This window comes from Cynoglossus semilaevis, chromosome 20, assembly GCF_000523025.1.
Source record: "Cynoglossus semilaevis isolate Cse_v1.0 chromosome 20, Cse_v1.0, whole genome shotgun sequence".
In the NCBI taxonomy this organism is placed as follows: domain Eukaryota; kingdom Metazoa; phylum Chordata; class Actinopteri; order Pleuronectiformes; family Cynoglossidae; genus Cynoglossus; species Cynoglossus semilaevis.
The window spans coordinates 11662860-11674581 of record NC_024326.1 but is presented as its reverse complement, the minus strand read 5'-3'; the positions used below and the strand labels follow the sequence as shown (position 1 = coordinate 11674581).

The 11722-nt window shown below is 42.3% G+C and overlaps 1 protein-coding gene and 1 long non-coding RNA gene across 4 annotated transcripts in view; one reads left to right on the top strand and one right to left on the bottom strand.

The window, feature by feature from the left end:
- Positions 1-4490: 4490 nt before the first annotated feature.
- lrrc24 (leucine rich repeat containing 24) overlaps positions 4491-11722 on the bottom strand; it is a 23698-nt gene continuing 16466 nt past the window's right edge. Inside the window, exons 2-5 of one of the 2 annotated variants that reach the window (XM_008334720.3) lie at positions 10892-11078; positions 9197-9475; positions 6571-6739; positions 4491-5937 (exon numbers count right to left, since the gene is read on the bottom strand). In XM_008334720.3, the coding sequence (XP_008332942.1) occupies positions 4691-5937; positions 6571-6739; positions 9197-9475; positions 10892-11053 (1857 nt within the window). In that variant the 5' untranslated portion in view covers positions 11054-11078 and the 3' untranslated portion in view covers positions 4491-4690. Of the gene's footprint in view, positions 5938-6570; positions 6740-9196; positions 9476-10891; positions 11628-11722 lie in introns of those variants that run through there. The other variant, XM_025066166.1, reaches the window with a different exon arrangement.
- LOC103396581 (uncharacterized) lies at positions 5849-9332 on the top strand. 2 transcript variants are annotated; one of them, XR_523372.3, is made up of 6 exons: positions 5849-5987; positions 6287-6346; positions 6510-6781; positions 7144-7228; positions 8311-8435; positions 9203-9332. It is a non-coding gene; the product is annotated as an uncharacterized LOC103396581 (long non-coding RNA). The 2 variants fall into 2 exon arrangements; XR_003053060.1 differs by having other exon boundaries at positions 6510-6790.

The window sequence follows — 11722 nt, the reverse complement described above, 5'->3', positions numbered from 1 at the left end:
GGTTGGTTTTGGTCCATGAGCTGTATGTTTGACACCAGTCTTTTAAACTGATGCTCTGAGGATAACTAAAAGTGATTTGTTGATTTATATGAGTGTCTTAGCTATTTGTGGCTAACGTACACTGGGTGTTGTCAAAAGCGTTGGCTTGTTGTTCTGGGCTAAATTTTGATTATTTAGTTTTAATATTTTCCCATTCCTACAGTGTATGCACTTGTTGTATCTTTATGTTGGGTAGGGCAAATTTTGTCCTTTTATTTTACTAACATTGTAAATACCATTTTATCTTTGCTGACTGGACATTGAACCACTCAGAAAAGCACAGGATGAGACTCTGGCTTTTGCTCTGGCTGCAGATTTTTACAGATATGGAAGATCATTTATCTGGGTTTCAACATTTTCTTTTTTCAAAACTAAGCTTTTAGCCATAATGTGATGTGATACATAATGGAAGAACAAAGTCTAAATCAGAGAGTGTTTTCAAATAGGCTGATGTACTGTGTGAATGGATGTCTCCAGTGTCTAATGCATGAATACACTGTAGACAACAGTGTTATTTACAGTGAATTAGTCTGAAAATCTCCCTCTGAACTTGACTCTGCTGTTGTAATCCGTCGACTTTAGCGTTACATCCTGATGATTATATGTTTCCGACACAAACTCCCACTGATGTCTGGGTGGAAATGTATTTGTATTTCAGTCTCGGGGCTTTAATATTTATATATTTGACCTCATATCAACATTCATTCCCATGTTCTGAGCCTGCTTTAAAGAGATGACAGCAGATTGTGGAGAAGAGGAAGACGAGTAAAGAACAGCATTAGTATGAAAGACAGGAGCTCACTGTCTGTCTGTCTGTCTCTCTCTCTCTCTCTCTTCTTTCAAGCAGTCTCTCTATCTGTCTTTATCTCTTTATTATTGTTTCTATCCCTTTCTCTCTCACGTTTTAATCTGTCTCTCTCTCTCCCTAGCTCTGCCTCAAGCTTTATTTCATTATCTCTCTCTTTCTCTCTCTTTTTTATCTCTCTCTCTTTCGTTATCTTTCTCCCCCTCTCCTCCCACCTCCTCCCTCCTCCCTCCTCCCACCTGTCCTTAAAGATTCCACCAACTTCACATTGTATTATCTCTCACCTTTTTCTGTCAGGATGAAAAGCAGTCAAATTACGGTGATGTTGACAAGTGTCCTTGACTGTCCCTGAATGCTTTTAATACCGAAAAACTCCGGTGAGTAATTTCACCCAGGAGCAGCTAAAGTACATTTTTATAAAATAAAAAAATAAAGAATGCGGCTCTGAAGCGTTCTCTCCTGAATATTAAATATTAACTCTTAGTTGTGCGTTTTTGGAGAAGCTCCATTAAAGTCCAGTCTGTTTTATATCTACTGCACGTGTTTCAGCATAATTCTCTGCCCGTTAAGTCAATTATGTGGGTGTCTCATCAACAGTTCGCCCCCTGCAGGTAACCTGGTGGAGACGTTTGTAAATTGTTGGTAGTGATCAGAAGAGGGGTTTACAGTAAACAGTTCTGTCACAGGCGGGAGTGTGGAGTCTGAGGCCTGGCTCACCACAGGCCCTTTGTCTCTATGACAACCGTTGTTGTCTTGTAGCCGCAGCTCAGGTTAATGACACACCACTGAACACTGTGTGGTGCTGTCATTTTGAATATTTTTAAATATTCCTATTTTTTCTTAACGTTTGTTAGGTTGTTTGCCCCTTGAACTATTTTTATGCATTTCCTGTTAGTGTCTGTTCTGTTTGTGTTGTGTTGCAGTTGTTTCTGGATAAACGCTGACTCGTTGTGAAGCTAACCTTTAGCCATTGCTGTTACTTTTGGGCAACTTGCACGATCGCATGCCTTTATATTTTTGTGACAGTGCCACAACCGGACCATTAGAATCGCACCATGTTAATCAGATAATTGAATATTTGAGAAATGCTCTTCATCTCCGTGTCACCGTTTCACAAATGGCTGCGTTTTGTCTTCATTACTGTCAGTCAAAACATTCTTTCCCGCGTTTAAGGCAGTCTCGACGATAAATAGAGTAAATTACCGCAAAGACGCTCGTTTTTCTAAATGACATAATGTGCAGCAGTAATACCCTGAGTGCTATTATGCAGTGTACTTATGTTTTATTATTAAACCAATGGAAACAAACGACTTCACCGGACAGTTTGTTCTGATTTAGCGCCGCTGTCACACGCCTATTGATTCAAAGCCGTGGTTCCACATTTTAGTGTAAAAAGTCTTCACTTCAGGATCTTCCCACTCAATTGTCCAGTGTGTGAGAATTATTGAAGTCTAACAATGAGACGGTAATAAATGAACAAGTACGGCACGGAGGAGGAGAACATGGAAAAATGTTTCACACATAACTGCCGTTATCATAGTCACTGTTTACACCAGCTGGGTGTGTGTGTGTGTGTGTGTGTTTGGGTATATCTAATACTGGTATATACTAATACTAATAGGACATTTTTTTGGAAATTTTCTTTTGGGAAACCTCACACTGACTAACAAGGTCATTTTAGGTTGAGAATTAGATCAGGAATTAGATTAAGATTGTTAGCTTGACTCTGGAAACTTGATCACTGATTAGCACCGTTTTCTTTGTAGACTTTTTGTCCAAAAACGAAAATAGCAAAGAGCTAAAAAAAGGTTGGTGTAGAAGTAGTGGAGCACTAGCTGAAAAATACATGGATTTTGTATTATTATTTCTTGACTTGAAAATATATACTATATAAAAAGCTACTTCTGAGAAGTCAATTGTAGACAAAATAATAATCCTGCCAGAGCTCCGTCTTTGAAAATGTCTCTAATGAAAACCCCCGTCGAATGTTTCACAGTGGATCTTGAAGGACATTTTTCCTGATTTACACTTGTGTGGCCTTTCTGAATTCATTTTCCTTCTGTTCACACCTCCAGAACGGCCTCGCGCACACGAGTGATGCGATTATGAGGTCACGTGATTCTTCATGTGCGTTTGAATCAAACACGAGGTGACCTGCAGCCATGTAATTCTCTGCACCTCTGTGATTGCACAGAAAGCACATTTAACACAGCTGTAACCTCTGACAGCTGAGAACGAGCACTTGAACACAACATTAGTATGATTTTGAATGAGAATCGATATCTGCTCCTGGTCTTGATGTGAGGTATAGATTTTTATGGCGTCTTAAGACAGATTCCCAATAACGCTCTCTCTCATCTCAGGCAGTGTGTCGCCTGAAAGCTCACCTGATACTACAGTTCTCAGCCGCCGCTGCAGCAGGAGCATCATCAGAGTGTGGAAATAAAGAGTTTATGGACCATGACCCTCTCTAAGACGGACTTCTACACAGTGACTGAGAGCTGCAGGATCACATGAGTTGAAGAAAAAGGAGATGGGGGGGGGGGTAAAAAGAAAGAGCTTCTACAGCTCAGATTGATTTAGCGGCACGGACGGGCTCTGTGGAAGCAACCCATGACCTTCAAAGAATCAAAATGCTGAATCTATTGGAAATGACATTTTATTACGAAGAGAATCCGAAGATCCAAATCTTTTTGCCGTATTTACAGTATTAGAACGGCCGCTACAAAGTGACGCGCTTGGAGTTGCGTTGAGACAATAGAACGATGCAAAAAAGACACTTGAAAAAACAAGTCCCATTCAGATGAAAGAGCACAACACTGTGGTAGAAAAGTTCCCACCTAGACAAAGCGAACGTCTCCAAACAAAGAGTTCGGCCGATGCTTCTGCGCGAATGATGAAGGCGTTCCACGAAGAAGATTGTGAGAAGTCTAGCTCTAATTTGCAACAGCGTTACACAGAAAAGCAATGACTGCACGGCACAGTGGAAATTAGAGTTGTCCTATTTACACAGCAACACGAACACTACACACACGCACGCACGCACACACACGCACACAGGGCCTGAAGACAAACAGTACAAAATATAAATTGTTTGTTTTTTTTTTGTGAAAGTTTTACTTGTCTTCACAGAAAATACTGCACAGTTTTAGCCTCTTTTTTTTTTTAAGAAAGAAATTATTCTTCCATTATATTTAGCCAACACTGGAATTACCAAGACGGCCATTTTGACTGTAAGAAAAAAAATATGACCTTGACTTTCTCCAAGTATGTTTAGAATTTTAACTAAATTGTTTTCTTTAATTGAATTTAGTCCATCAATGATATTACACACAAAAAATATACCTCTGCAGAAAAAAAATCCTTTAATTAATGAGCTGTAATACTGGTACTTCAATGCCATTAGGCCTTCACTTCAATGCATTAAATTTTATTACTGTATTATATAATGAAAAAGTGTTTTTCCATGGGTGTTTGCTGGTTATTGAAGAAATGTCTGAATACTGTATTTGCAGTCAAAATCACCTCTGTGGTAATTCTAGTTACAGACAGTTACAGATGTTTTCTTTTTAGGTCTACTTTAGTTAAAAAAACTGAAAAAGTGTTTTTTGAGATTCATTACTTTTTAATTAATTTAAATGTTTTGTTTTTTTTTACTGCTTTTCATGATGCTGACACTATTCAGTGTTTGGGGATCAACCAGACCAGGATGTGTCCCCCCCCCCTCCCCTCTTATCCTCTGTTTTAAATCTGAGTCTGCACATTTTTCTGATCAAGTTGATTTCCTTTTAATTAAGTCTTTGAATGAAGTCCGTCAGCATATTGTTTTATGCCAGAACAAAAACCTTAACAGTGAATCTCATAAGCAACCTGTGATCCAAACAGGAGACTCTGACTGAGGAGGAGCTCTTCCGGATCAGAGGTCAGAGGACCCTCTCCTCCATCTGCTGGGTTTCTGCGAATCCCCAGTCCTCCTGATCTGGTCAGTGTCTGCACCATTTCATGCTCCAGGAGAGCCTCCTTCAGACCCCCCTGCTGGACAAACCCACCCATTATGGTACACCGGGCTGAAGTGGAGCCAGGCACAGGCCTCGTCGGGTTGAGGACGTACATCTCGTGGCCTTGGTCATCGCGGTATTCCTCCAGCTGAGAGAAGGTGGTGGGTCCGTCGGAGTAGTCGTTCACGTACAGGATGCTCTCCTCCTTGCTGGTGCAGTAGGAACCCGCCTCCTCTTCTTGGTACTGCTGATGGCGACTGTAGATCATGATCACCAGCAGAATAGCAGTGAGCGCCAACAAGGAGATTCCGATGGCGATGGCCGTTTGCGTGGCAGGACCCAGAGCGCTGAAGTCCATGCTGTCCTGCTCGTACAAAGACTCCTGGCTCATGTCTACGATGTCCTGCTGATAGAGGGAGTTGGAGGAGGAGGAGACAAAGGGGTGGGTGTTGAAACGAGGCCAGGACTGTGATGCGTATGAAGAAGAGGACATGTTGACAGCCAGGTGGAAAGTTACTCTGGCGACTCCTCCTGGATTCCAGGCCTCGCAGTCATAGCGTCCAGCGTGAGCTACGGTCACGTTGCTGAGAAACAACATTCCGCTTCCTGTGTCCGGATCAAAACTGTCCCTTTCGCCTCCTTCTTCGGTTCCTCGCACCAACCCGTGGAAACCACCAGCCCCTCCCAAAGTGATACCCCCGCTGCTGGGCAGAGCTGTCACCACTCCACCAACCCCAGGCCTGTAAAGCTCACCATTGGGCCCCGGCTCCTGAACCAAACGTCGTGGGGACATTTGGGGTTTTCCGTGGGAGGACTTCTTCCAGGTCACCAGAGGTTGAGGGTAACCCGACGCCTGGCAGGAGACTCGGACACTCTCCCCAAGTCGCACAGTGAGATGGCTCGGCTCCAGTTGAACCACAGGCGGGATGCAGACCAGACTGTTGGGGGCCACCTCCACCAGGCTGAGGTGAGAGAGGCGCGGTGGTTCAGAACACATGAGCTGACGCTGTTCGGCAGAGCTCAGGAGCCGCTGACCGTCTTCACTAATCCAGGTTTTGAGCCAGCCAAGGGCACAGTCGCAACGCCAGGGGTTCTCTGTCGGAAAAACCAGTCAGGGAATCAGACAACATCTAAGTCCTCAGCAGGTAGGTGGTGCCATGAATGCAGGTTTTTTAATGCCTTAATCTGTAGATCTTTTATCACCAGATTATTGTTTTAGCTAATCCTGTAACTTTGTCAAAACTTTTATCCACAAGAAAAAGTAAGCTAGCACATTAAGCTAACACTCTTAGCAGCTATACTGTACATTTCACAGAGCCATGTCCTGAATGAAACTGTAAACTTCGTCTGAGCACCTACTGGTGATATTATACAATGGCAGGTAAAATGTCACGATCATTTGCAAAACAATGTGAACAATTTTTTTAAAATTTTTTTTTTCCAGCAAATTCCGGCATGCTACTCCAGTGTCTCCCCTTTGGAACCCTTTGAAAAGTGACTACATGTAAGTACAGATCATTTCCATTCACACTGATGTCTCGGCTGTGGACAGTTTTAAAATTTTCAGTGGCATTGCATGAATTTTCAACGCACTGACGGTGTATTTTTCCTGGCACTGTCAGCTCCTCCGAAATTGATCTATGGACACATTAAATTCAACCTTACAGGATGATGTCATAATGGCCGGAGACATGGCGTTTTAAGGATTCCTCTCCTGTCTCTGCCTACCTGTGACACGAAGCACCTGCAGGCTGACAAGCGGTTTGAGGGATGATGCTCCCAGGGTGCGGAGGTGATTTCTGCTGAGGTCCAGCAGAGCCAGAGATGACAGGCCTGACAGGGCTTGCTCAGCCAACAGCTCTATGCTGTTCTCCTGCAGGTGGAGTTCCTGCAGACGCTGCAGACATCAAAAAGACGTACAGCACGGGGGAGAGAAAAGGTGAAAGATGTAAGCTGAGAGGAGAGGAGGAATAGAAATGTTAAATTTAAGGGCTTACTTCCACATGACTCAGTCCAAAGTTTGCACTGTTTTGACTCTGGAGCCTTAGTGTATATTTAGCAGAAACATCTTTTAATAGGGATATGGAGCAGTGGAGACAGACAGGCTTAGATGTCAGAAATGTCAGGGAAAAAATTGCAATTTCAAACTAGTAATTTATTTATTTGTTTTTTTATTTACTGAAGTGAATCGAATAACAGTCACCTTTAGGACTTCAGTTAGCTTCTATCAGCTTCACTGGATGGAACGTCTTCCACTGGTCTTGACATTGATTGGATAAAATGTTTCTTTCTGTTTGTCAGGGGTTTTTTACTGGATACTCTTGGTGTAACGGAAGCAGAAACCAGGGACCAGGGACTCGATGGAATTGAACCAACTCAAACAGTGGTATGTACAGATACACAAACAAATAAATATATAACAGTATTTCAATATGGGAAGAACAAATACATATATAACAGTATTTCAATATGGGAAGGGTTCAAAAAACATTTGTCCCCCAGAAAATAACTGAGAAACACCGCTCTAACCCAACACCTTAGTGAGCAGGAGGCCACTACTGCTCCGCTGTATCAGTATCTGTTGATATCGGAATCACTACTGCTCCACTGTATCAGTATCTGTTGATATCGGAATCGTAAATTAAGTGTTTGGACGATATTGACATATCTTATTGGCAAAAAGTTAATGTCGATCATCCCTGATCCTTTCCTATAATGAGTTTCCCGCAGTTTTACAGACTAGAAACTGCAGCTGAACTACATTTATATCGGCAAAATCTAACCTATAATGAGTTCCTGCAGTTTCACAGACTAGAAACTGCAGCTGAACTACAGACAGTGACAGCAGTAATGGAACAAGACAATGTTCTCCAAAGCCGATATCAGAAATGTCTCCATTACTGCTTAAATGTCAGATTTGACATAAGTGAGTCAGTCAGTCAGTCTGACAGTTTATCTCTAAAGGTCACATGTAACTCAATTCTGATAAGACTCTTGTCACGTTTGTCATTCGGCAACAAACATCCAAGTAGATTTTTTCTGGAATATTCCACCGCGGTGACAAAGGGCGTCAGTCCATCTTCTGATCGTACTTCCAGGTGACATCAGGACAGAGACAACCTTCCACACTCACATTTATACACAGGTTAATCACATTAATCTGATGTGAGTGGGTGGGCTCACAGGAAGATGCCGAGCACCAACACCTGAAAAGTTCATACCTGAAACTTGGAGCTGACAACAGGACTGTCATATTTCATCTGGAGTTTGTGTCACATCCAGTTCCCTGGGTTTCTGTTTTATTGTTTTCTTGTTTTTCTCTGTGTGTGTCACCTTTTGTCCTCCCTACTTCTGTGCCCTCTTGTGTGCCTTCCCCTGTGTCTACATGTCTCTCTCCCTCTGCTTCCTGCCACCGTAATTACCTACTCCTCCCTCCCTGTGCCTTGTTACTCTTTCTGTTGTCTGTAGGATCCAGGCCTATGGAAGTCCTGAGTAACGGTCGACCGACGCACCCGCAGGAAGAAAATGTCCTGAGGAAAACCTGATTCCAGACCAGACTCATCCCTGGGATCACGGCTCTAAATGTCATTGCGGTGAGCAGGAGTTGAAGAAGGTCCTTCAAGGATAAAGGCTGCTGAAATTTAGCTTCACTTTATTTCAGAGAAGAGTTAGAGAAAGAAACTGACCTATTTTGAGTATCGGAGGGAGAATCTCGCTGCAGTTGAGTCATTTTATTCTTTTATTTATTCAACAGAATTATTCCTTTTTTTCTCGTGTCTTCTTTGCAGAAATGCTTCACGCAAAAAGTTATCTTTTATTAAATACACAGTGCTTTCAAAGCCACATTTGGCCTATGCACAAAAAAGGAAAGATAACCATAAAAAAACACAATGCTGTTTTTTGTTAGAGCGCAACCTATTGTTCCTGCAGCACAAAAGAAGATTGAAGGAAATAAGCTGCAGCGTAGACGCAGATGTCAAGTCGGAGATTTATATCCGATTCGATTTTTATTACCTATTTATACTCCCTCTGACTGCTGTGCACCTCACAGGTGGTCACGAGGGCCGCGGGCCATGTTCTAAACATATACTGCTGGTCATCCATTACTGTGTTATGACTCCCCCTGCAGAAACCCTGCTCTCTGGATCAGTCAGTCATACGGTGCTGGATTTACAGCCGCAGATGTCTTCCTGTGTAATTCAGTAGAAAAACTCGACTTATGTGGCAGCGGCCGAGACTTTACCGACAGAAATTGAGCTTTTTCTACTTCAGAGAAAGGATTTTTGACTAAAAAAAAAGGAATAACAAGTGTCAAAAAATATGCATTTATTCATTCAGTCTCTCTTTGACTGACCTGCAGCCCCCTGAAGGTGTGGTCCTGCACTCTGGTGATCTGGTTTCCGGCCAGGTAGAGGATTCGGAGGTGCTCCAGACCCCGGAACATGTCTGCGGTGACGAGGTGGATGAGATTTCCATTGAGAGCGAGCTCAAGAAGCTGCCCCTGACTGAGGAAAGCCCCCGGCTCCAGCGCGGAGATGCTGTTGTTCTGGAGGTAGAGGTAATGGAGGCTACCAAGTTGGGTCAGGTCCAGGAGACGGATCTGCACAATGGCGTTGTCCTGGAGGAAGATGGTCTGCAGAGAGAGGGATTAGACCATTAAATCATGGATGTGACACGGGTAAGTATTCATGGTAACTCACATCCTGTATGTTTTACTTGGTTAAATATTCTTCCGCTAACATCATAGCTAACTTTTTTATTTTTTGTTTACCAAATAACTTTTAATTGTAATTATATTCAGCAATTGTGTGGCTATATTTTTTTCTTGATTGCGCTGAAGTAAGTTTTTATCATTTTTTTTCTGCCAAATTTTCTTACATATTTTTCCTTTTGTTCGCTTCATGGCTTTTACAGTTTAAAATGAATAACTCTATTTTTTTTCTTTTTGCACGTTAAACCTGAACCTTTCATTTCCATTGTGTTGATTTTCAGCCTTTTCTCCTAAAGCAATTTATTTCATTCATCATGACAAAATTGTAGCTTTCTTTGTTCAATTGTCTTCTAGGTAAAATTGAAGCTATTGTTTCATTAGGATTTGGATTGTTTTCTACCTTTTATCTTTTTCACTTCTAATTTTGAGCCATTTTGAGGCATTTAACTGGCTGACTTTTACTAATGTCATGGCTTTTTGTTTTCAAAAGTCGGGGTTAAAAACAGGCCTTTTTGGTGAACGGGGTGCAACGCTGTCTATTATAGTATGTTTGCCTGTGTCGTTCTACTGTAAAAGTGAAAGGATTCTGTTGTTGTGTTCTTCTGGAGGGCAGGATATTTAAGAACCATGAGTAACAAACATCAGCCGCTGCATAACTGTTTACATCTGCAGTCAGAGGCTCGTGCTGCTGCTTTAATGTATGTTAATGTAGTCGGTACAAACAATGTGGTCTGGTCTAGTTAGACACCTTGATTGGGCTGTGAACTGCTTCCTGTTCCCTGGTTCATTTTTTTTTTGGTGCATCAACAATGTCTGTCAGCAAACATCTTCAAACACCGCAGGGTTTGAGTGATTGGAGTCAAACGAGGAGCGCTCTCTGTGACTCTCTGCTTGATTAGTGACGTGCATTCATCGACGTTGTCTTTAGTGGCGCTAACGGAACGCGTGCCGCGAGGTACAGCGCGATCAAAGAGAAGTGGACATGCTGAACAAGGTTAATGGAGAAATTTATGTGCTACATGCTTTTTCATTAATATTCATAAGCTGCAGTAATGTGGAGGAGCTCGAACCCAGGAGAAAAAAAAGACGACGCGACATTTAACAACATGATCAGAGGGGCGAGCAGGAGTCACTTTCTGTGCAGGAATAAATAATTACACAGACACCGCACAGATCCTCCCCGAGGCCTACATCAAATAAGGTCATGACGAATTGATTAAACAGCAAAACTTAACAGTAATAAGAGTGGATCAAAGAGGAAGTAAAGTGATACAACACCATTCACACGGAGGTGGCTCTGCAGTGGCAGCCACAGAGGCATTTGATCTGCTAACTGACCTTGGTGAGAGAGGGGACACCCTGTGGGATTTCTTTGATCCCAACAGATCCACACTCCACAGTGAGGCTGTAGCATCGGCAGCCAGCTGGGCATCCCAGCCTCCCCTGGGGGAGCAGGGTCAGAGTGAGCAGGAACAGTGTGGAGGACCACAGGAGGACCATGGTAGCTTTAGAGCAGGAGCAGAAACTGATTTAAAAAAAAAGAGAAGAAGAAAAGTCATTTGTTGGCAGAGGAGAGGAAATTGTACAAGTAACGTAAATACACCTTTAAGTTTAAAAAAGTGATGGTTTAAGGATCGTTATCGGTTCGTTAAACTTAAAATTTTTAGTCTTTATTCTATTAGTATCAATTCCTGAAAGATGTATTAATTTTAAAAAATAATTCCAAAAAAACTGAGAGGTGCTGAGAAGAGAGGCTGGTGAAAGGTAGACAGAAATGAGCAAAAATGTTGAGCGTTGACCTGGATTTAGCTGACTGACATGTGGGAAAAATATCATGAAAACATCCCAAAGTCAGGAAGGTAACTAAAAGTAAGGAGCAGCTCAGCAGTAGGTACGTTTGTCCACAATAATTTTTAAAAAAGCCACGGTTTCACTGAAAAATAAGAGAATTGAAGGTCATTTAAAGTTGAAAAAGAAAACCCCTCACCCTAAGTTACTGCCAAATTCTGTCACAGACAAAAAGTCAATCAGTCATTTTCCTTCAGAAACCACAACCAAATGATTTCTTTATTTTCTATTCCAGTCTGAAAGCCCCGACTGACAGGAGCTCCAGATATGTCACAAATGTCAACGACAGAGAAACGGCCTGGAAGGAGGTAATAATGACAG